Below are 25,129 nucleotides of genomic sequence, written 5' to 3'. Positions count from 1 at the left end.
CGTCCAACTTTCGGGTTTCTCTCCTCTCCCCCACCTTCCTTCGTCTATCTCTGCATCTCTCCCGCCTCTCTCATTCCCTCCCTATTTCTGTCATTCCGTCTTATCTCTCGCTCTGTTACTCTGAGCCTATCTGTCCCTGTCTGTTTCTCCTTCTATCTCTTTCCTCCACCCCATCAACTCTCTCTCCCTGACCATCTCTCTGTGGGTGTTTTCATCTCTTCCTATCTTCCTGGGCCTCTCTCTCTCTCTGTTCCTGTTCTGATCTGGTCTCTGCGGGTCTCTTTTCCATCTGGCCTGTCTCATTGTCCTCCCTTGTCTATCTCTTCTCCCCACTTCTGTATCTTTTGTGGCCCCATTACCCATTCTCCCTGTGTTTTTCCCTTCGCTTCTGTATCTCTCCCTTTGCCTCCGTATTTCCCTGTGTCTCTCCCTCTATTACTCCAACATTTCTCCTACCTCCGCGTCTCTCCTTCCTCGTATCTCCCCTTCACCGTGTATCTCTCCTTGTCTCTGTCGTTCTATTTCTTGTCTCTCATTCCTGTCCCTCTCTCTGCTCCGCGTGTCCGCCGCCCCGTCTCTGCGCACCACCCCCCCTCCTCCGTGTCCCTCCCCGGGCGCCCTCGCGCTCAGAGGCCGCCCGGCAGGGCCCGCAGGCGATGCGCGGCGCCGGTGGCCCCCGCGGCCCTCGGGGCCCCGCTAAGATGTTGCTGCTGCTGGCGCTGGCCTGTGCCAGCCCGTTCCCGGAGGAGGTGCCGGGGCCGGGCGGGGCCGGCGGGCCTGGCGGGGGCCCCGGCGGGGCGCGACCGCTCAACGTGGCCCTCGTGTTCTCGGGGCCCGCGTACGCGACCGAGGCGGCGCGCCTGGGCCCGGCCGTAGCGGCGGCCGTGCGCAGCCCGGGCCTGGACGTGCGGCCGGTGGCGCTGGTGCTCAACGGCTCGGATCCACGCAGCCTCGTGCTGCAACTCTGCGACCTGCTGTCGGGGCTGCGCGTGCACGGCGTCGTCTTCGAGGACGACTCGCGCGCGCCCGCCGTCGCGCCCATCCTTGACTTCCTGTCGGCGCAGACCTCGCTGCCCATCGTGGCCGTGCACGGCGGCGCGGCGCTCGTGCTCACGCCCAAGGTGCGCGCGACACGTGGGCGGGGCTCGGGGGGCTATGCGGGGGCGGGGCCTGGGTCGGCCGTGGGTGGGCGGGGTGGTAAGGGGCGTGGCCAGTCCTGAGGGTCAGCCTCGGGGATGCCAAGCTCAGGTCTAGGTAACGGGCGGGGCTGACTTGGAGGGACGTGATATATAGGAGGAACAGAGTGTGCCAGGGAATCAACTAGAAGCAGGGTCTGAGGTGACCAGGCTATGGGAAGAGTTGAGAGGCTGCGGGAGCGGTGAATGGGGAGGGGGTGGGATCAGAGGAAGAGGCGAGGCCAGCCAGGGAGGGGCGAGGACTGGGTGGGTGCCAGAGGGGGCATGCCTGAGATGGCAAGATCTGAGTGAGGGGTGGGCTCTGGGATCAGCGACGGGGTGTCAAGTGAAAAGGAACGGGGCTCAGAAAAGGGTGAAGACTAGAGAGTAAGCAGGAGCCAGAAAGTCAGACACGGTGACCAGGAAAAAGGAGTATTAAGTACTGAGGGATAGGGAGGGGCCCGGCTAGCTGAGCATGAGGTCTAGAGGTCAACGGAGAAGGACGGAACCATCTGGTGGAAGGATGAGTATGAGAAAGGGAGGCGTCCTTAGTGAGTGAGCGAGAGAGGGGTAGCCTTGCAGCTAGGAAGTGCGGGAAGGCCAGTCAAGGAAGAGGTGAGTCAAGGAAGGGGCGGGGCTAGCCAGGGAGGACAGGCCCTCAGCTCGGTACTAAAGGAGGATTTGGACAGGGGAGGTACCCAATTGGAAGGCGTGGAAAGCAAGAATTCAGAGAGTGGGCCTGGAAAGATGAAGGCCTCCCGCTTAGAGGCAGGCTCAGCCATTGAGAGGTCAAAGCCAGGAGCCTGCAGGGGAGGCAGGGTCAGAGGCTGGAGCTGGCTGTGGCATGGAGAGAGGCCTGCCTCCCGAGGGCACAGGAGGGGTCAGCTGGAGTGGACTTCTGGTAGGGAAGGGCAGGATTTGAACAAGCCTGGTGTGCGGACTAAGAAGAACCAGGTCAGCTTAAAGGAGGCGTCTGAGAAGAGGCGGGGCCTATTCAGGGGTGGAGCCAGTGTAACAGAGAAGTGGGTATCGCCTGAGGATGGGGCCACCTGAGTGGGTGGAGCCTAAGTCTCCACCAATTCCCTGCTGTGAGGGCCCGGCGGCTTTGTGACTAGATCTCTATTGCATGCCGGGACTCGTAGTTTTCTTCTGTCTCGAGCACTCCGGGAAAGACCTCTGTCCAACTTTGTTCTTCTCTTTGGCATGGGGTTGTCCAGAGATCTGTAGGCAGATCACCTGCGAGGTGAACTTACTACTTCCTGGCTGACGCCTTCTTGGGATACGGAGAGATGTTGTCCCTCCTGCCTCCATGGCGTCTGAGAAGTGTGTGCCCCTCCATTTCATTGTCTGGTGGGCACTGTGGCCCCTTCAGTGCACACCCGTTGCCTTCTGGGAAATGTAGTCTTTTTAGTGTCTTAGAGTGGTCCTCACAGCTCTATCTGTGCCCCCATTGAATGCTGGGAACGTGGTCCCCTGAGTACACATTCAGCTGCCAAGGATGAGGGCCTCACAGGGTCTCATAGCATTCTGGGAAGCCTCATACCTTCAGGACAAGTGCCCTAACCCTCGCACATTTAACCACAGGCATATGCCTAGGGAGAAAGTCCACTTGCTCGTCTCATTGCATTACTGGAAGATTTATTGAGGACTGATTCTGTGCCAGGGCTGTTTCAGGTTCTGGGGAATACAGTTAGGGAAGGTTAAAAAAAAAAAAAAAGACACGGTCTCTGCTCTTACGAAGCTTGCATTTCTAATGAGGAGACAGACAAAACAAATAACAGATAGTGAAATCTGTCCTGGAGGAGAGGTAATGACCAAGGCCGCCGTGGTTTCAGTAGATGGTGGTCAGGGGAGGCTTCCCTGAGGAGGTAAAACTGAGCTGGACCTGAGGCCGGAGGAGGGGAAGGAGCTGGGGGGTGTCCCTGAGAAAGGTGACAGTGAAGGGCAAAGCCCTTGAGTCTAGAAGGAACCTGAGGTGTTTGAGGAAGAGCAAAGAGGTGGGGCTGGCAGGACATGAGGTCAAAGAGGCCACAGGGACCAGGTCATATGGGGCCTTATGGGCCACAGCGAGGACTTTGGCTTTGACTCTGACACAGAATTTTTGGAAGGTTTTCAACCAAGAAGGGAGGCGATCCAACTAATATTTTGAAAAGATCACTCTGGCTGTTGTCTGGAAAATGAAAGGTTCGAGAAAGGAAGCAGAGATGGGTTATGAAGCTGTTGTCATCTAGGCAAGAAAGGGGAAGCGATGAGGGTCATGATGGGGCCATAGTGAAGAATGAACAGCTGGGGTCATATTTTGAACAGAGAACTGAGAAGACTTGGAAATGGCCTGGATGTGGGCCCAAGGTCTGTCCAACAGGATTTTCTGCTGAAATGATGAAAGTGGTCTTCATCTACTCTGTCAAATATGATAGCCACTAGCCATGTGAGCTGTTGAGCACTTGATGTGTGGTTAGTATAACCAAGGAACTAAATTTTATTTAACTTTGATTTAATTTGAATAGTCAAGGGTGGCTAGCAGCTACCATACTGGAGACCACAGGAGACAATATTTAAACCCTTGGGTTTGGATGAGATCACCAGGAAGAGAGAACAGAGAAGGAAAGAGGAGATGAGGGCACTCCTATGTTTAGAATTCTGACAGAGGAAGAGAGTCTAGCAAAGGAAACAGAGAAGGAGGGGACAGGAACGTAGGAATAAAAGCAGAGAAGGGCAAGCCTACTCAGCAAAGCTGAGTTGGGAGAGACTACCTTCAGCACTTTCATGGCCTGTTGGGAGATGTAGTCCCTCTCAGTGGATGCTGGGAACTGTAGTTCTTTCCCGGGTTGCTGCCTGTGTTCACTAGGGTTATGTTAGCTGCTGTAACAGATAAACCCCCACTTTTCAGTGGCTTAACTCAATAGAAGGTTGTTCCTCACTCATATAAAATCCAAACAGGTGTTCCTGATTGGAGTTGGCTCTCCTCCAAGCTCTGACTCAGGGACTCAGTTTCCTCCATGCTGTGCCTTTGTAATCCCCTAGATTCCTCCTCGGGGACCTCTGCATCTGCCCTCTGACAGGGAAGAGTAAGGTGCTTGGGCGGAAAGGTTTTTATGGATGAGCCTAGAACTCAGTCCTGAGGCTAAACCTAACCCAGGTCTAGCTCTGTGCCCCAAGCAAGGAAATGAGATGAGTTTGGCAAACAGCTAGATGTTGAGATCTGTGATGCCCTTATCCATTGTTGGGAGATGAGGTCCCCTCTGGATCCCTGGGAGCTGTGAGCCCCTCGCTGGCTGCTGAAGGTCAGCAGCTGGGAGCTGAGATCTCCACATGGGGGAGGCCTGACATCCTTCTCCTCCCCTGCAGGAGAAAGGTTCCACTTTTCTTCAGCTGGGCTCGTCCACAGAGCAGCAGCTTCAGGTCATCTTCGAGGTGCTGGAGGAATACGACTGGACATCCTTTGTAGCCGTGACCACGCGTGCCCCCGGCCACCGGGCCTTCCTGTCCTACATCGAGGTGCTCACTGATGGCAGCCTGGTGGGCTGGGAGCACCGCGGAGCGTTGACACTGGACCCTGGGGCTGGCGAGGCCGTGCTGAGCGCCCAACTCCGCAGTGTCAGCGCCCAGATCCGCCTGCTCTTCTGTGCCCGTGAGGAGGCCGAGCCTGTGTTTCGGGCAGCTGAGGAGGCTGGCCTCACGGGGCCTGGCTACGTCTGGTTTATGGTGGGGCCCCAGCTGGCTGGAGGCGGGGGCTCAGGCGCTCCCGGGGAGCCGCCTCTTCTGCCAGGAGGCGCCCCACTGCCTGCTGGGCTGTTTGCAGTGCGCTCGGCAGGCTGGAGGGATGACCTGGCCCGGCGTGTGGCAGCTGGTGTGGCCGTTGTGGCCAGAGGTGCCCAGGCCCTGCTGCGTGACTATGGCTTCCTGCCTGAACTTGGCCACGACTGTCGCGCCCAGAACCGCACCCATCGAGGGGAGAGTCTACACAGGTGAGCAGGGCTGGGCTGGGAGGGCCGTGAGAGGACTCCTGAACTAGATCACCTGGGGTGCTCAGTGACCTCAAATGGGTCACCTTGCCTCTCAGAACTTCAGTCTCCTTTTCTGTAAAATAAGTGAAATTGGCTCTTCTTTCTGGGATTAAATCAACTGATTTGGAAAAAAAAACCCTGAGATACCGGGAGAGGATTACTGTATTTCACGATTTTAGCATATGCGTTTTTGCAGTTTTAATGTCTTTGAAATCAAGACATGTCTTACAATCATCACTTATCATGATTTCATGGGCAGTGCTTTTTTTCCCCCTTCATGGTTGTAAAAATAGCAATACATCTAGTCGATAGCATCTTAGATTCGGTGAAATACCTAGTTGGGGGGGCTTCCCTGGTGGCTCAGTCAGTAAAGAATCCACCTGCAATGCAGGAGATGCAGGCTCGATCCCTGGGTCGGGAAGGTCCCCTGGAGTAGGAAATGGCAAACACTCCAATATTCTTGCCTGGGAAATCCCATGGACAGAGGAGCCTGGCAAGGGTCCTAAAGGGATCCCAAAGAGTCAGATGTGACTTAGTGACTAAACCACCACCACCACCCTAGTTAGTGTAGGAGGTGAACTTCAGTAACCAAAAGACCCAACAATGCAATGTCTCCAACAAGGTAGAGAGGTCTCTCACTTAACAACCCAGAGATCCATGGTCCAGGTTATCAGGAGACTCCATCGTTCCATGTGGTCATTCAAGGGCCCAGGACCCTCCCACCTTGTTGCTCTGCCATCTTTCCATATGGTGGAAGCTGGGTCAAAGGGCATGTCTGAATTCTAGCTCGTGAGAAGGGGGAAAGAGAGGAGGTGGAGAACACGCCATTTCCTTTAGGCCAGTGAGGCAGAAGGGACGAGTCTTACACCCCATTCGTGAGAATGTAGTCACTTGGCAGGGGCTTGAATTACTGGTTGTTTGTAGCCACATCCATGCAGATTGGCTAGACACCGATTCTGATTGGCTAGTGTCTGTGCCACACTGATTGTTAGAGTTTTAATATCACCTGCGCATGGCCTGGGTTAGCAAGGAATGTCAGGGAATATGGGGAATGTTGATTCTAGCTGGACAGGGCTGTACGCAACTGGCACGCTACTGTTTTATATTATTTAATTTGTTCACACTACTGTTTTAGATGAGGGGACCAGGGTTTGGTGAGAAACAGCATCTCGACCCTAGGAAGCTTTGGGAGTTTGGTGACAGAGCAGTGGAAAGAGGGGCCTTGGATACTGAAATGAGGATGACCTGAGTTTGGGAAGAGGTGAAGGGTGGGGAAGAAAGCCTAAGGGAGGAGAATTGAGAAGTGGTGATTTGGGAATCAGGATCCAGGGACCAGACAATGAGAGAAGCCTCCCTCGTTCATAAATACTTACTGAGCGCCCGCTAGGAACTAGGGCTCCTGCTGGGACCTGGGAACGCAGAGATGAATAAGACCGTGGACTTCTCTTCAGAGAACACAGGGTCCTGTAGGGGTAGCAGACAGGGACGGCATAATGACAGCACAGCATGATACTTGCAGTAATGGAGGTTGCATGGGCTTTGTGGGAGCACCGTGGAGGAACTGCTAAGCCAGAACATTTTTGGTCACAGGAAGCAGTCTCATTCAAGTTTCCTCGGGGAAAATGGGGTTTATTGGAAAAGATAAACACGCACAGAAACTCAGACATCAGGAATTGAGGCCAGTTCCTCAATTCTCGGTACTCTTTCAATTCTTTCTGATTCTCTCTCTCTCTTTTCCCTCCCCGTCACTATCTCCATCTTCATCAACATCTCCCTCTCTGTCTCTACCTTGTCCCCCCAGAGGGCAGTTCTTCTCCCTGTCCAGTTCTTCTGATGACCCAGAATTTCTGTTCCTTCATGATACTCATCATTTCAGCCCATTGTGTCTGCCACATGTGTGTGTGCTAAGTCCCTTCAGGCATCTTTGCGATCAGGGATCTTTGCGATCCCACGGACAGGCAAGGATACTGGAGTAGGTTTCCACGCCTTCCTCCAGGAGATCTTCCCGACCCAGGGACTGAACCTGCGTCTCTTACGTCTCCTGCGTTGGCAGGCTGATTCTTTACCACTAGCACCACCTGGGAAGCCCTGTCCACCACCATCCCTCCAAATCTCACAGCTAACTTTCTCCCAGGAGAGGAATTGGGTTGGCCTCAGTCAACATTCCAGACTAGGCTACACAAGTTATGGGTCAGCCTATGGGTTCAGGGAAGTTTCCAGGAGGAGGTGGTATAAGTTGAGACCCGAAGAATAAATTGCTCATTCATTCATTTGTTGAAAAGCCCTTTATCAAGAGTCTGCAATGTGCCAAGCCCTGCTTTATACACAGAGTATAATGTTGAACGAGGCCTCTGCTCTCACAGAGCTCACAGTCTCATAGGAGAGACAATCAGTGGACAAACAAGAAAAGAAAGGAAAAAAACATCAATGGGTAATAACTTCTGAGATGAAAATAAAGCAGGCAGAATGTAATGAGAAATGCCTATGGTGCTAGGTTAGACGAGGTCATCAGGAAAGGCCTTTCTGAGTTGGGGAAATTTGGAGGTTAAAAAAAAAAAAATGGATAAAGAGAAAGAGCCAGGGGAATTCCCTGGTAGTCCAGTGGTTAGGACTCCATGATCTCACTGCAAAGGACCTGGGTTCAGTCCCTGGTTGGGGAACTAAAATCCCACAAGCTGAGCAGCATAGCCAGAAACAAAAAGGGAGACAGAGAGAGCCAACTATTGGAAGATCCGCGTGAAGAGAAGGGAGGGGGAACAGAAGGTTTAAGGGCCCTGAGGCTGGAAATGCCTGAAATAAAGCCAATGTGTCTGGAGCACAGTGGGCAAGCGGGCAGAATATGATGGAGTGACATGTGGCCCAGCGTAGGTAGGGCATTTAGGCCAGGTTAGGGATTTAGATTTGGCTTCAAAGGCAATCGGGAGTCCCCCAGAAATAGATAATCCAGAGAGGGGAAAGAGCATTGTGCAAAGGACCAGAGGGGAGAAAAACTTGGAGCAGTTTGGTGGGACCATAATAGCTCAGGGTGGATAAAGGCAGGAGAATTTACGGGTTGGGAGTGATGAGGCTGGTGAGGCAGAGGGGGGACAGGCCACAAGGGCCCTTTTTTAAAAAAAAAGAAAATGTATTTGGCTGTGCCAGGTCTTAGTTGCAGCATGTGGGATCTTAGTTCCCTGACTGGTGATCAAACCTGGGCCCCCTGCATTGGGAGAGCAGAGTCTTAGCCACTGGGCCATCAGGGAAGTCCTTACAAGGGTTTTGAATGCCAGGTTGAGAGGTTCAAACTGTATTCTAGGGGACTCGGAAGCTATGAGTGGGCTCTGAGCAGGAGAGAGTGTAGTCAGTTTGGGGTGTAGACAGACCCCTCTGGGGTGGGATGGGTTCAGGTTGGAGGAGAAAGATTGGAGGCTGGAGGCAAAGTAGGAGGCTGGGGTGGGGTCCTGGAGGGTTGTAGGGACAGAGAGGAGGGCTGGGGCAGAGATATCCCCGGGGCAGGAAGGATGGGATTTGAGGACAGATGCCCTGCATGGGGGGTGAGGGAGGGGGAGTGAGGGGGTGAGGATGGCAGCTGAGGGTCTGGTCCAGTGACCAGGGTGATGCGAAGAGCATTCAGAGTGCAGGCTGCCGCTGTATAGTAAAGATATTTGGGAGTCCAGAGCCCCTCCCAGGGCTTTTGTCCAGAAGATGGACGTGAGCGGAGTCTTGAACACCTAAGAACTAATCAGGATGAGGAGAGAATAAGGGTTTTTTTTGTTTTTTTTTTTTTCTTTTGGCTGCACTGCCCGGCATGTGGAACTTCCCTGACCAGGGATTGAACCTGCATCTTTTTCCTTTTTCCAAGGGTTTTTTCCTAGGCAGAGAGAAAAAATGAAACTGTTAGTCTCTCAGTTGTGCCAAACTCTTTGCAACGCTATGGACTGTAGCCCACCAGGCTCCTCTGTCCATGGGATTTTCCAGGCAAGAATATTATAGTTGTTTGCCATTTCCTTCTCCAGGAGATCTTCCCAACACAGGGATCGAACCCCAGTCTCCTGCACTGCAGGCAGATTCTTTACCAACTGAGCTAGGGAAGGCAGAGAGAAAAGCACCTACAAAGACCTAGAGCTAGGAAACCACTTGATGTGTTTGGAGGACACCCCACATACAGTGTGGTGGGGCAGGGAAAGGGTTTGGGTGGAAAGAGTGACTGTGGGAAGTGATCAGAGATGGGGCTGCAGAGGCAGGTGGAGCCCTGAGATCCCCAAACCCAGGCTAAGGGTCTGGGACCTTGTCTTGGGGGCACCGGGCTGGCGAAGGAGAGTGCCTAGTGAAGAAGGGGCATATTCAGGTCTTCAAGAACCCGAAAGAGAGATTCGAACTAGGGGGGGGGTGGGGTTGGTCAGTAGCAAGGGGACTTTCTCTGCCTTCAGGTGCCAAGGTCCAGTCCAGGGCCCCACACTACCCTCCCTTCCTCCTGGGCAGGTACTTCATGAATATTACCTGGGACAACCGGGACTACTCCTTCAATGAGGACGGCTTCCTTGTGAACCCCTCCCTGGTGGTCATCTCCCTCACCCGAGACAGGACGTGGGAGGTGGTGAGTCCCAGCACTGACCTCAGGCACAGGCGAGGAGTGGGACTCCTGGGTCCTGGGGAAGAAGCAGTGAGGACCCAGACTTCTGGCAGAGGTGGGGGCTGAGGCCCTGGGCTCTGGCCTCTGAGGGAGGAAGGGGCTGAGAGCCTGAGATTCCAGGTGGTCAAGGAAAGAACTGGGAACCCAGACCCCTGGGTCCTGGTAGAAGAAAGCCCAGGGTAATGGGCCTAAAGGGTTTCCAGGTCCTGGAGAGAGGTAGGGGAGAGGGGGTCCAGACTTCTGGATCTGAGGGAGAAGGAGCTGGGAGCCCGGGGCTCTGAGGAAGGAGGGCCAGGAAAGCCAGAACATTCTGGAAAGTGCCCCCTCAGGAAGCCTGAATCCCCTGCTCTTGGCCAAGGTGGGCAGCTGGGAGCAGCAGACTCTCCGCCTCAAGTACCCACTGTGGTCGCGCTACGGCCGCTTCCTGCAGCCAGTGGATGACACGCAGCACCTCACGGTGGCCACGCTGGAAGAGCGGCCCTTCGTCATCGTGGAGCCCGCCGACCCCATCAGTGGCACTTGCATCCGAGACTCTGTGCCCTGCCGGAGCCAGCTCAACCGCACCCACAGGTGACAGCCTGGGATCCAGGAGGTCCCGTTTCAAAACCCTCCCTTGCAGTCTCCTGCAGTCCTGGCCCCCCAGACCCCACCTCCCTTGGGGCCCGGAAAGCCCTCCAGCTGGGTGACCTTGGACAAGTCACGTAATTCCTTGGAGTCTCAGTTTTCCCAGAAAGCGACGCCCACCATCGTTTTAGCTGCTGCTCGTCCCTCTCTCCATAAGGCGTGGGGTGGGGGTGGGGGGTGTCCCCAACGTTCCCGAGCCTGATCGCCCCCCGCAGCCCTCCGCCTGATGCCCCCCGCCCGGAAAAGCGCTGCTGCAAGGGCTTCTGCATCGACATTCTGAAGCGGCTGGCGCAGACCATCGGCTTCAGCTACGACCTCTACCTGGTCACCAACGGGAAGCACGGCAAAAAGATCGACGGCGTCTGGAACGGCATGATCGGGGAGGTGAGGTGGGCGAAGACAGGGCGGGGACCGAGACGGGGCAGGTGGGGAGCGGAGTCAGGACCAGGTCCTGGCCAAGGAGCTGCTGGGTCGGGGGTCGGAGCCGGGAGGCGGGAGCCGTGTCTCCGAGAGGGGCGGGGCTACGAGGGCACGCCGCGGTCTGGGGGCGTGGTCAAAGTGGCCACGCCTGGATTTGAAGAGGCGGGGCCACAGGAAAGGCTCACTTTGGTGGAGGGGCGGGGCCAGGAGGAGGGACCTTCAGGGCGGAGGAGGCGGAGCTCGGAGAGTGGAACCTTAGAGACTAGGGAAAGGGGGCGGGGCCAGGAGGATGGAGGTCCCAAACCTCCCGGTGAAGGAGGATGAAGACCACTTCTTCCCACTCTTGTTCTCTCACCTCCGCCTTTCCTGCCCGACTCTGCCTGGGTCCCCCTCACCCACCCCACCACCCTCCTAGCCCTCTCTCTCACCCTGTCGCTAGTCTCCTCCTGGAACCTGTCTTTGTCCAGAGCCACCCGGCTTCCCTCACTCCTTCCCTGTCCTCACCCTCAGGTGTTCTACCAGCGAGCAGACATGGCCATTGGCTCCCTCACCATCAACGAGGAGCGGTCCGAAATCGTGGATTTCTCTGTGCCCTTCGTAGAGACTGGCATCAGCGTCATGGTGGCGCGGAGCAATGGCACTGTGTCCCCCTCGGCCTTCCTTGGTGAGCAGGGGCCCTGGAACGACAAGGAGTCAGGAGTGGGGCAGAGCCGCTGTGTGTCTAACTCCCGTCTTGTTATTGCTTGTACCAGCAGGGTGACTCAGGTGAACTGAGGGCCTCAGTTCTCTGATCTGTAAAATAGGAGAATCTCCCCCACCAGAAGCAATTTTCCCATACATCTAAGAAAGTCTGAGCTTCAGGAGTCTTCTACACAATCCCTTCAAGGCCCTGTACCCGGTCTTGGCTTCATAATCATGTGTACTTTTTTCTTAAAGAGAACCCTGCAAATTGTGTAAGCAGCTGGCCCCGCAAAACCCATTTTCCCCTGTATATAAGACAAGGAAAAGAGATGAGCACGGCCCTTGTCAAACAGTGTTTACTGAGCACCTACTATGTGCCAGGCTCTGGGCTGCACACAAAACTCTGCCCTCTAAGAGCTATGCGCCAGTCTTACAGGGGAGACCGAAAACAATCTCTTAAAGGGAAACATTGACCACATAATTTCAGATGGTGGTAAATACTACGAGAAATTAAGCCAGGGGAAGAGATGGCGAGAAATAGGGTTGATGCTGCCCTGGGTGGAGAGGCAGGCCCGTCTGAGTGGGTGACCGGGTCCTGCATAGATCTGGCTGGAAAAGTGTCACAGGCAGAGGGAACAGGCAAAGGCCCCAAGGTGGGAATGTTTGTGGGGTTATTTGTGAACTATCAGGAAGCCTGTGTGAATTGGGGAGGGGGCAGTGAGTGATCACGGGAGGGGTGGGAGGTGACTGAGATGGAACTGGATGGTGGATTGTGCAGATGGTCCCTGCGATAGGAAGGCAGTTTTTGGTTTGTTTTGTTTTGTTTGCAATGGCAAGGTTTTTAACTGCAGGCAGTGGTGTGGGGATATATGATCAGATTTAGACTTTTAAAATATCCCACTGGCGGCTCTGCGGAGGCAGGAGGCCCGTGAAGAGGCTACTGCAGAGGTCAGTGCAGAGAGAGGCTGGGGCATGGGATAGGAAGGTGACCGAGAGGGTGAGACAAGTAAACAGGCTTAGGATGCGATTAGAAAGCCGACACCCGATGGGCTGGTGGCTTTGAGGTAGACTGAGGAGCGAGCTCATTTACTGAGCTTGGACAAAAGAGAGGCCAAAGGCAGCGGTTCACATCCATTCGTTCCCTCTTGCTCTCTGAAGTCTGAGCAAAGCTCCTGGGAGGGGGAAGGGCTGGGAGGAGAAGGGACAGCCCTTCCCTGGTGTTTTGTTTTCCGTCTGTTTTCCCAGTGGTGTCTCTTGTGGCCTCCTCTTTGCACCGAGGTCTCAGCAGGGCACCCTGAGAGGCACCACGTGGGGCCCCTGCCTTCAGCAAGGGAGTGACAAGGTCATGTTCATGCCCCACCACGTGGCCTGGTGGAGGTGACAGGCAGATCCCCAGATACTGCGGTGGCAGTCCAGGCTGGTGACCCTGCTGTGATGGGGGCAGTCCTGGCTGCTGGCACTTGGCCCGGGGAGGTCAAATACCCGGGACTGATCTCAAGGAAACGGTGATTTGGGTTTGTTGTCAGTGAGCTCCAGGAGGCAGTGTGAGGAGTTTGGCTGATGGACAGGTCAGGGTGGGGCCTCTGGCAGGGAAGCTATTGAGAAAGAGGCAGGGAAGATGTGGCTTATTTGGGGAACTGTGGGTTCTGGGTGGTTAAAGAAATGGGTTCTTGAGACAATCATCAGTCCAGAGAGGAGAGTGGAAGCAAGGCTGAGGGGCAGGGACTTTGTTCTGGGGGCACAGGGGAGCCACAGAGGACTGTGAGTTGAGGACAACTCATCTCTGGGTGTAGAGAGAGCCTCTTAGGGCCATAGTGGAAGGAAGGGCTGGAGGGGAGAGCACGGGGAGATGGTCCAGGGGACAGGGTGTGGCCTAAGCCTTGTTGGCAGAGAGAATGGAGAAGAAAGGTCCAGGTGGGGAGTAGAGGTAGAGGGAGGACAGGAGAAGGGAGGTGGGGACTGATGGGATGCTGGGGAGGAAGAGCGAGGAGGGAGAGAGGGTGGCAAATAGGGGAGGAGGGTCTGGGGAGTGACTGGATAAATGGTGAAACTCCCAGGATGGGGACATGGGAGTTCGTGCTGGGCTCAGCATGGGACATGAATGGCCTGGGGCAATTGCCGGGGGTGGGTGGAGAATCAGGTCTGGGGTTCAGGAAAGGTATTTAGGAGACAGTTTGTATTTGGTGGTTGAAATCACAGAAATGGTTGAGATGATTGTCTTTGGAAGAGACTGTTCTTCCCCCAAACCCCCACCCCCGCTCTCCCCAGGGGTCTGGTGGGCAGTGAGTCTATCTCTGAGAAGGGGGCAAAGTAGGACGAGGTCACATGTCTGGGGGCACCCAAGCCTTGTCTTGGATGAATCATGACCACACACCCCCTTGCCCTCAGAGCCATACAGCCCTGCCGTGTGGGTGATGATGTTCGTCATGTGCCTCACTGTGGTCGCGGTCACCGTTTTCATCTTCGAGTACCTCAGTCCCGTCGGCTACAACCGCAGCCTGGCCACGGGCAAACGTGAGTGCCTTCTTCCATCACCCTACCTCAGTGTGCCTGGACCACAGATAGAACTACATTTCCCAACAGCCCCTGGGAAAGAGCTGTGGTCTCCTGAGGCAGCAGGGGCCTCAGGGGCCACTGGGAATTGTAGTCCTCTCTGCTCTCCCTCACTGAGCAGAAGGGATGTGGGGTCCATGTCCTCCTCCTGGCCCCCTGCAGGCCCTGGTGGCTCAACCTTCACCATTGGGAAATCCATCTGGCTGCTCTGGGCCCTGGTGTTCAACAACTCGGTGCCCGTGGAGAACCCCCGGGGGACCACCAGCAAAATCATGGTGTTGGTGTGGGCCTTCTTCGCTGTCATCTTTCTCGCCAGCTACACAGCCAACCTGGCCGCCTTCATGATCCAGGAGGAGTATGTGGACACCGTGTCTGGGCTCAGTGACCGAAAGGTGTGTGTGTTTGGGGAGGGAGGGAATGGGCTGGGGTTGGAGGTGGCAGATGGGGTTTTTTTCCCAGAAAGAGTTCTAGAGTACTAGGATGGAATATTCTGGAGGGAAAACATGTTTCACAATGTATTTAAACATTCTAAGGAGAAAAGAGTATCCCCAAATATTCTAGGGGCCATAGTGCCACAAGGAATATTCTAGATCAGTGCTTCCCTCAAACTGTGATGAAGGGCTAATTCTTGACATTTCTAATCCAGTAGAGACTGACTCTTGTATAAAATAAAATAGAAAGGAATGACTGGAAAAGTAAAATAAAATTTAAAACCAAGACATGCAAAATTCCAAACCACATTTTATTTCTTAGGCACAAAATTATTCTCTGAGATAACTTGAAACACTCACTCTCTCAGTTTCTGTACTTACCTCACCACGGATCACAGTTTGTTCAGGGGACAGGTGGTCCGCACAGCGCACTCTGAGACTAACGTGGTTAACTGGGCGTCATGACCCACTCCATAAATTATGACAAACTTTTTTTTTTAAAGGAATGGAATAGACTAGAAAATATGTTTGACTGTATTTTCTGTAATCAGGGTGAGTATGGTTGTAGGGAGCTTCTGTTTTAGTCATATATACACCCGACATCAAGCCAGCACACCAGTGTGTTGTTAAAACAGTGCACCATTGGGACTTCCCTGGCAGGCCAGGGGTTGAGACTCTGCACTTCCACTTCTGGGCATGTGGGTTTGATCCCCCGTCAGGGAACTAAGATCCCATGTACCATGTGGTAAGGCAAAAAAAAAAAAATAGTGAACTATTTCTGAACAGATTGGTAACTCTTAGCAACTGCCCCTAGCCTGCGCCATGCCAGCCCCTACCCCGGGACCTCCCATGATCCAGCAAGTTAAGGGTTAATGCCTGACCCAGCAGGGGCCTTTTCTAATTAGGGGGTCTTTTCTAATTAGACCATGATCAGGCCATACTGGGGATTAAATATTTCAACATAACTCCTGATTGTGTATGCGCACGTGTATGTATACCTACTTGCGGGCACGTGTACTGATAACTGTGAACATATGTGATGGGTGAAGAGTAGTGCTTCCTGCTGGGGGTCACAGTGAGCCAGTGTGAGAACCACTTCTGGACTGGGGCATCTACCAGTGGCCCCCAGAATGGAGAGGCTGGTTGAGGACATCCTTGACCCAGATGGCCCCTGGTGGGGGCGCTCTAATATCTCCCCATTCTGCCCCAGTTCCAGCGGCCCCAGGAGCAGTACCCGCCCCTGAAGTTTGGGACGGTGCCCAACGGGTCCACGGAGAAGAACATCCGCAGCAACTACCCTGACATGCACAGTTACATGGTGCGCTACAACCAGCCCCGCGTAGAGGAAGCGCTCACTCAGCTCAAGGCAGGGTCAGCGCAGACTGGGGGCCGGGAGGTGCGGGGAGGGGTGTGGCTGCTGGGGGTCCTGAGGAGGCTCGGAGCTGGCAAGGGGTCAGGGTCATTTGTCAGCCTCAGCGGTCAGCCGAGGGTGGGTCAGCTTGGAGGTCAGAGGTCATTGAGGGTAGGAATGAACCCCTTAGGATATTTTTAAGGATCCAGTGATTATGGATTTGGGGGCCAGGCTGCCAGAGTTCAGATCCTGGCTTTGTCCGTTCTTGGCTGTGTGACCTTGGGCAAGTTACTCAACCTCTCTGAGCCTCAGTTTCCTCCTTGTAAAATGGGAATAACCCATAAGTTTTTTTTTAATAAGAATTGTTATAGTAGTTATTATTAGTTAATCCATGCAAAACACTTAGAACAGTGCAGGACACACTGTTGTTATTATTCTTACTATCATCATCATCGTTAGATCTGAACTCACTGGAATCAATACTTGGATTTTTCCTTTTAACATCAGTTTCCCAAATCATAGGGAAAAGTTAAGTTCTGGCTCCAAAGAGCGGTCCAAGGTTACAACAAAGCTGAGCATAATGACTCTCTCTCCCTGTTTCTCATTGATATAGTCATTCAGCATGAATTTATTTCCTTAGTCCCCACTCCATCCAGGCAGTGAACAAACATGTTGATCACAGTTCCTGCCCCCAGGGAGCTTACAGTCTAGAGGCAGGAAATGAACAAGAAACATGCAAGCAGAAAAATCAGCGTGATCATTGCAGAAAGTGATGGGGGAGGTGACTGGGCTCACCTCTGGAGAGCCCAGAAGGAGGTGAGGGACCCCTTCTTAGCCAGGTGGACTTATGAAGGCAGAACCTTGCAGGCAAAGGGAACAGGTTGTGCAGTAGGTCTGAGCCAGGAGTGGTCTTGGCTTCTCAGAGGACAAGCAGGGGAACTTCCCTGGTGGTCCAGTGGTTAAGACTCCATTTTTCCACTATAAGGGGCATGGGTTCGATCCCTGTCAGGGGAACTAAGATCTGGCATGCTGGGCGGAAAGGCAAAAAATTTTTAACAAAGAAAAAGTAACAGCAAGAAGGCAAGCATGGCTGAAGGGTGGAGAGTTCAGTTTAAAGGGTAGACGAGAGTAGGACATAGGGTGTGATCCCTGAGGCTGAGGTTAGGGCTGGGCCTTATTTGAAGGCCAGTGAGAAGCCATGGGAAAGGGGGACTTTAAGGGAGCCATGTAATTAGATTTCTGTTTGTAAATGTTCCCCTTGGCTGCCAAGTGGAGAATGAAGCTGGATGGGGATTAGAGGGACCAGTTAGGCAGAAGCTAAACTGCTCTCCAGGCTTCCTTGGTGGCTCAGACGGTAAAGAATTTGCCTGCGATGCAGGAGACTTGGGTTCAATTCCACAGGGGACGATCCCTTGGAGAAGGGAATGGCTACCAACTCCAGTATTCTTGCCTAGAGAATTCCATGGACAGAGAAGCCTGGCAGGATAGAGTCCATGGGGCTGCAAAGAGTTGGACACGACTGAGCGACTAACACACACACACACTATACTGCCCTCCAGACACCTTCCCTCAGGCCCATGCTCTGCTGATCCCTGAAGGGGCCATTTAGAGTAACTGGATCTTTTTTACCCGGCTGTCATTTTTTTTTTTTTTTTAATATTTATTTATTTGGCTGCACTGGGTCTTAGATGCGGCATATGGGATCTTGTTTCCTACCAGGGATTGAACCCAGGTCCCACCTAGTCCCTACCTCTGTGTCTAGATTCTAATTGAGCCACTGGACGACCAAAGAAGTCCCTCTCTCTGTGTTTGGATTCTAATTGTCACGTGGTTCCCCAAGCTGCCACTTCCCTATTTCCTGAAGGTTCTTAAAGACACCCAGGAACCTGTGGGCTACAAAGCCTCACACTCCTTTCCAGAACACGCTTCCTCCTGCCTTCCCTTTAGCTGTGATGCCTGATGGACCCCTCAGCCCCTTCCCCAGGGCTTCCTGCCTGGAGGACACCCCCTTTCTCTGTGTGTGGCACCTTTTGACTTCACATTCCCAAGTTTCATGAACAAACATTCCCCTTCCCATATCTCTTTCCTGCTTCTGTTTAAAGGTTTTATTTGCTTAACTCTTGCACATTGTTAAAAATAATAATGTAAAAGGTGAAGATCTTGGGAATTCCATGGCGGTCCATGGTTAGGACTCAGTGTTCTTACTGCCCAGAAACAGGGTTCGATCCCTGCTGAAGGAACTAAAATCCCACAAGGCTCACAGTCAAAAATGAACAAAAAGTGAAGCTCTCTCCTTTCCCCCTCCTTATTCATATTTCAAGGCATTTCCTCGAGCCTTTTTTTTCTAGAGCAGAGCTGGGGAGACACACACACACACACACTTATATATATTTTAAGAATTTTTTTGATGTGGACCGTTTTTATATAGTCTTTATTGAATTTATTACAATATCGCTTCTGTTTTAAGTTTTGCTTTTTTGGCCATGAGGCATATGGGACCATGGCTCCCGGACCAGGGAATGAACCGGCACCCTGTGCAGCAGGGCAAAGTCTTAACCACTGGACTGCCAGGGAAGTCCCTAATTTTCTTTTTTTTTTTAATTGCGGATGAATGATTTTTTTTCATTAATGAAACATTTTTAAATTTAATTGAAGTAAACATTTTTAAATTTACAGTGTTTCAGATGTATAGCAAAGTGATTCAGTTATATATATATAAATTAAATATATATTCTTTTCAGATTCTTTTCCATTATAGGCTATTACAAGATACTGAATATAGTTCCCTGTGTTGTACCGTAGCTCCACATATGTTCTGTAATTGTCTCCAGGAGTCACACTAAAAGAAACAGGTGACATTAATTCGAATGGTACATTGTATTTAACCCAGTAGTTCCAACAGATTATCATTTCAGTATGTAATATCGAAATTAATGATGAGGAATTCCCTGACGGTCCAGTGGTTAGGACTTTGTGCTTGCACTGCCAAGGTCCCAGCTTCGATCCCTGGTTGGGTAACTAAAATCTCACAAGCTGCAAGGTGCGGCCAAAAAAACCCTTGAGATGTTTTACTTTTTTGGCAGGGGGCAGGGTGGGTGCTTCAGATTTTATAATCACAGCCCATCTCTTATCTCAATTCAGAGTCAGTCACATCTGGCTAGTGGCAGTCACAGTGGCGTTCTTGAGCTCTGTCTTTTTACCTCTTCTGTGGTTTCCTTCCTTTCCTCTCTGTTTTCTTTTTTCTTCTCTTCCTCCTCCTCGTCTTTCCTGGTACTTCCCTTAATTTTTTTTTTTTTGGCTGTGCCACAAGGTATGTAGGATCTTAGTTCCCTGACCAGGGGTCAAACCTGTGGGCCCCCTGCCTTGGAACCACGGAGTCAACCCCTGGACCACCAGGGAAGTCCCTTTCCCGGTACTTCTTCCACTTCTTAATTCCTTCCTTTACTTGCCATGACCCCAGATGTCATCTAGTTTCTTGCCCCTTAGCATCTAGGTGCCTTTAGACCCCGGGCTTCCCAGGTGGCGCCAGTGGTAAAGAACTGTCTGCCAGCACAGGAGACACAAGAGGCATGGGTTCGATCCCTGGGTCCCGAAGATCCCCTGGAGGAGGGCATGGCAACCCACTCCAGTATTCTTGCCTGGAGAATCCCATGGACAGAGGAGCATGGCGGGCTACAATCCATGGGTGGCAAAGAGTAGGACATGACTGAAGCAACTTAGCACGTATGCAGGTGCATTTTACATACCACACATCTCAATTCAAGTGCTCAAAACAGCCACAGGGGCTTGTAGCTGCCGAATTGGTCGGCCTGGGTGTACATCATCTAAATGCGGAAAGTTTCTTAGTGAAGGTTATGAACATGACACATACAAGTGCTCTGGCCACCTCCCCACCCCCCTGGGACTTCTTCACTGCCTTACTCACCCCCCCGAGTATCCTCCCCAGCAAGCCAGCTGACTCATTTCTCCCCCCTTCCCTCTTCCACTTCTTCCTCCTCGGCTCCTCCCTCCGGGAAGGCCCCTGGGAATTCCAGATCCTCTACCTCGCTTCTGCAAAGTAGGGCGGCTTTCCCAGGCTCTGCTCACTGATCCCTACTTTCCCGAGCACAAGGTGCCCTTCTGCGAGAGGCAGAATTGCCTTCCTCTTCTCTTGTACTTCTGCAGGGATCCCTCACATTTCCAGTCAATTTCATCCTTACGTTTAGAGAGCAAGAATTGGGTAGCGGGAAGCCCTGCGTCCTCAATCTGCTTGGTTTCTGAGTTTTGGAGAGCAGTGAAAGTGTGACCAGCAAGGGAGAACAGCCCCATCTCAAGAAAAGGAATCCAAATCTATCCCGCCCCTAAGTTCAGAGGACGAGGGTTACCTGTACTTTTCTTTTCATCTAAATGTCAGCCACAGTCTCAGCCCTTAATAAGTAAGAATAGCTTGAGGCTTCATCCTGGGTCTTTTTATATTGCATCTTTTTTAAAATTGAGATGTAACACGCACAGATCTTTTATTATTATTATTACTGAAGTATAGTTGATTTCCAATGTTATGTTAGTTTCAGGTATACAGCAAAATAATATGGTTTATGTATGTATAAACATATATATATATTCCAGATTCTTTACTATGGTCTATTATAAAATACTGACTACAGTTCTCTGTGCTATACAGTAGACCATTGTTATTGATCTATTTTATATATAGTATATCTGCTAATCCCAAACTCCCAATTCCTCCCTCCCCCTTTCCCCTTTGGTAATCATAAGTTTGTTTTCTATGTCTGTGAGTCTGGTTCTATTTTAATAAGTTTCTGTGTAATATTCTTTAGATTCCACATATAAGTGATATCACATAATATTTGCCTCTCTCTGAGTTACTTCATTGAGAATGATAATCTCTAGGTTCCATCCATATTGCTGCAAATGGCATTATTTCATTCTCCTTTATGACCAGGTAGTATTCCATTGTGTGCTTGCCTGATGGCTCAGTGGTAAAGAATCTGCCTGCCAATGTAGGAGACAGAGGTTCAATGTCTGGCTTGGGACGATCCCCTGAAGAAGGAAATAGCAACCTACTCCAGTATTCCTGCCTGGGAAATCCCATGGACAGAGGAGTCTGGTGGGCTGCAGTCCATGGCAAAGAGTCAGACACAACTTAGCGAACAAATAACAAGATCCCATTGTATTTACATATATGTGTATACATATAATATATAGACATACCATGTTTTCTTTATCCATTCATCTGTCTCATCTGTCAACAGGCATTCAGGTGGTTTCCGTGTCTTGGCTCTTGTGAATGGTGCCGCTGTGAACACTGGGATGTATGTGTCTTTTCGAATTAGAATTTTTGTCTTTCCCAGATATATGCTCAAGAGTGGGATTGCTGGATCACATAGTAACTCTATTTTTAGATTTCGCTAAAATTTCACAACTGAAAATCAATTTCACATGTAAAGTTGTGAAAATCGATTTCATGACTGAAAATCGCTGTCGTGTCCTACTCTTTGCGATCCTATGGACTATACAGTCCATGGAATTCTCCAGGCCACAATACTGGAGTGGGTAGCCTTTCCCTTCTTCAGGGATCTTCCCAACCCAGGGATCAAAAACAGGTCCTCTCGCATTGCAGGCGGATCCTTTACCAGCTGAGCCACCAGGGAAGCCTGAAAATACTGGAGTGGGAAGCCTGTTCCTCCTCCAGCAGATCTTCCTGACCCAGGAATCGAACCGGGGTCTCCTGCATTGCTGGAGGATTCTTTACCAACTGAGCTCTATACTTTTTCTGCATACTGGCTGCACGCATTTACATCCTGCCATACACAAATACACAAATCTTAAGTGTGAAGGTCATTGATCATCTATACATTCATGTTTCCACACTCAGGTTAAGGTATGAAACATTTCTAGTCCCCCTCTGACCTAGTCTTCATAGATTATCAGTGTAAATTAGTTTTGCTTCATTCTGAATATCACATAAATAGAATCAAACAGTGTGTATAATGGTTTTTGTGTCTAGCTTGCTTCGTCCAATGCTACTACCAAGTGTGTTCATTGCACTCCATTCTGTTGAGTATACCAACACAGGAGTATATCAGAACCCTTCCGTTCTCCTGATTCATGAACATTTGTGTGTTTCCAGCGTTGGCCGTTGTGACGATCCTACTATGAACATTCCTGTACAGGTGTTTGGAGGACATACACGTTCATGTCTTTCAGTAAATTCCCATGAGTGGACCTGCTGGATCATATAGTGGTGTCTTCTTAGCTTCAAAAGATGTTGCCAGACATTTTCCAAAGTGGTTGTACCAATTTACACTCTCATCAGCAGTGTAGGAAAGTTCCATTTCTTCCACATCTTTGCCAAGGCTTGGCATCATTCCTGTGTCTTTTTAATGTACTATAGTGTTTATTCTACATCAAGTTCTAACTCATTTAAGTCCGTTATTGGTTTGCTGCTGCTGCTGCTAAGTCACGTCAGTTGTGTCCGACTCTGTGCGACCCCATAGATGGCAGCCCACCAGGCTCCCCCATCCCTGGGATTCTCCAGGCAAGAACACTGGAGTGGGTTGCCATTTCCTTCTCCAATGCATGAAAGTAAAAAGTGAAAGGGAATTCTCTCAGTCATGTCCGACTCTTAGCGACCCCACGGATTGCAGCCTACCAGGCTCCTCCGTCCATGGCATTTTCCAGGCAAGAGTACTGGAGTGGGGTGCCATTGCCTTCTCCAATTGGTTTGCTAGGACTGCCGTAACAAAAATTTATCATCTCACAGTGGTGGAGGCTAGAAATCCTGCTTGGCTGTAAAGGAAGGACCCATCCCAGGCCCGTCTCCCTGGCCTCGTGGATGGCCTCATAGATGGCCCTCTTCTGCCTGAGTCTTTTATTCATTTTCTTTTTTTCAGGGGGGGGCTGTGTTGCATCTTAGTTGTGTCATGTGAGATCTTTCGCTGTGGCTCGTGGAGTCTTTAGTTGTAGCTCGAGGACTCAGTAGTTTCAGCGTGTAGGCTTAGTTGCTCCAAGGCATGTGGGATCTTAGTCCTCTGACCAGGAATCGAACCCGTGTCCCTTGCATTGCTACGCAGATTCTTCACCAGTGGATCATGAGGAAAGTCCCTTTCTGTGTCTTTTCACGTCATCTTCCCTTTGTGCATATCCCTGTATTCAAATTCCTCCTTCATAGAAGAACACCATTCAGGGCCCACTTTCGTGACCTCATTTTAACTTAATTAAAATGTAGAGACTGTAGAGACCTTTTCTCCAACTAAGATCACATTCAGAGGCACTGGGATAGGACTTCAATGTTATGAATTTCGGGGGAAGACAGTTCAACCCATAACTTTTCATTTGTTGTTCAGTCGCTCGGTCGGGTCTGACTCTTTGCAACCCCATGGACTGCACCCACCAGGCTTCCCTGTCCTTCAGTATCTCTCGGAGTTTGCTCAGACTCATGTCCACTGAGTCGATGATGCCAGCCAACCATCTCATCCTCTGCCACCTACTTCTCCTCTTGCTCTCCATCTTTCCCAGCATGAAGGTCTTTGCCAGTGAGTCGGCTCTTCGCATCAAGTGGCCAAAGCATTAGAGCTTCAGTTTCAACATTAGTCCTTCCAATGAATATTCAGGACTGGTTTCCTTTAGGATGGACTGGTTTGATCTCCTTGCAGTCCAAGGGACTCTCAAGAGTCTTTTCCAGCACCACAGTTCAAAAGCATCAGTTCTTCAGTGCTCAGCTATAATTCTTTATAGGTGAATATTATTGTTCTCATTCTATAGATGAGAATATATGGTAAGACCCTACAATTCTGCTGAGGGGAAGAGTTGGGATTTGAACCCTGGAATCTGATTCTCAGCCCAACTTCTCAACCACTGCACTATATAACCTCACTCACCCAGTGAGAAACCCAGACTCTTCCTCCTCTGCCCCTTACCCAGAAGCTTGGTGGATCCACAAGGATCCCCCTGTGTTTCTCTCTGTCACTTCTTGCTCGGATTTCCTGCCTCTGCTGAATTCTTTTTCTCCTCAGTGTTCCTTTAAACATTTTTTTCTAATTTTTCATTCAATTTCTATCAGAGTTATACATCCATATAGCTTGGAGAGTCAAATACAGACTTTTAAAAGTATTGATTTGTTTGGCTGCACCGTGTCTTAGCTCTTCATGACATGGGGTCTTCGATCTTTGTGGTGGCATGCAACGCTCAGTTGCGGCCTGTGGGCTCAGCAGTTGTGGCTCCCAGGCTTATTAGTTGCCCGGCAGCACGTGGGATCTTGCCAGGTCAGGGATCGATTCTGTGTCTCCTGAGTGAGCAACCCATCCTTATACACTGCACCACCAGGGAAGTCCCTGTAGTATCCGACTTCATAATGGTTCAAAGTTGCAGTATCTTGTCTTGCTTTTCTGATGACATTAATGATAGTTGCTGAGTTTTGGTTTTTTAACATTTTCTCTCTGTATGATGATTCCTCCAAATTCCCCCTCCTATTTGTTTATTTGGCCGTGTGGCATGGCTTATGAGAGTTTAGTTCCCTGACTCGGGATTGAACCTGGGCCCTCTGAAGTGGACGCGTGGAGTCCTAACCATTGGACTGCCAGGGGAGTCCCTCTTTCTGTCTTTAATTTTGTTAGAGGCTTTATCTGGTGTCTAGTAACCTCTGGTAGTCAGTTCATATTTGGGAGTAGGCATCCAAAACTCTGGAAGCAGTGCACCTGTGAGCACATGAGCAGGGTTTTAACTATAGACTTCACTGTGGGCTGGGCTGTCTGGACCATTTGTATTGGGGGATCCCCAAGGTCAGTATTTTTTGGTCTTTCTTCCTGTCTCTCTCTCTCTCTCTCTCTCTCTATATATATATATATATATATGAATGCATGTGTGCGTGCTAAGTCGCTTCACTCCTGTCCAACTCTTGGCGACCCCAATGGACTGTGGCCCACTAGGCTGTTCTGTCCATAGCATTCTCCAGGCAAGAACACGGGAGTGCATTGCCATTTCCCTCTCCAGGGAATCTTCCCGACCCAGGAGTCGAACCCGTGTCTTTTATGTCTCCTGCATTGGCAGGTGGGTTCTTTACCACTGGTGCCACCTGGGAAGCCCCTATATATATATGAATATGTACATGTATATGTGTACATACTATATATATGCTTTTAATATAGAGAGGACCAAGAAAGAAACCAAATAATGAGTTACAATGCTTCTGACAAGATACCCCTAATGATATAAAAGTTAAAAGGCACTTGTCCATTCATTCATTCATTCATCCAGTAAATGTTTATTAAGGTCTT

General features: G+C 51.0%; 1 protein-coding gene across 2 annotated transcripts in view; it reads left to right on the top strand.

Moving 5' to 3' along the window:
* GRIN2D (glutamate ionotropic receptor NMDA type subunit 2D) overlaps positions 1-25,129 on the top strand; it is a 35,663-nt gene that overhangs the window by 4,099 nt on the left and 6,435 nt on the right. For both annotated transcript variants that reach the window (XM_027515269.1, XM_027515268.1), the window contains 9 exons: positions 631-1,121; positions 4,524-5,143; positions 9,644-9,758; positions 10,153-10,364; positions 10,634-10,802; positions 11,349-11,502; positions 13,908-14,033; positions 14,235-14,464; positions 15,714-15,874. In XM_027515269.1, coding sequence (XP_027371070.1) covers positions 657-1,121; positions 4,524-5,143; positions 9,644-9,758; positions 10,153-10,364; positions 10,634-10,802; positions 11,349-11,502; positions 13,908-14,033; positions 14,235-14,464; positions 15,714-15,874 — 2,252 coding nt within the window. In that variant the 5' untranslated portion in view covers positions 631-656. The remainder of the gene's footprint in view (positions 1-630; positions 1,122-4,523; positions 5,144-9,643; positions 9,759-10,152; positions 10,365-10,633; positions 10,803-11,348; positions 11,503-13,907; positions 14,034-14,234; positions 14,465-15,713; positions 15,875-25,129) is intronic.

The sequence above is a fragment of the Bos indicus x Bos taurus genome, chromosome 18, assembly GCF_003369695.1.
Source record: "Bos indicus x Bos taurus breed Angus x Brahman F1 hybrid chromosome 18, Bos_hybrid_MaternalHap_v2.0, whole genome shotgun sequence".
Lineage (NCBI taxonomy): Eukaryota > Metazoa > Chordata > Mammalia > Artiodactyla > Bovidae > Bos > Bos indicus x Bos taurus.
The sequence above is the reverse complement of the archived record's forward strand: the minus strand, read 5'-3'. Positions and strand labels throughout refer to the sequence as shown.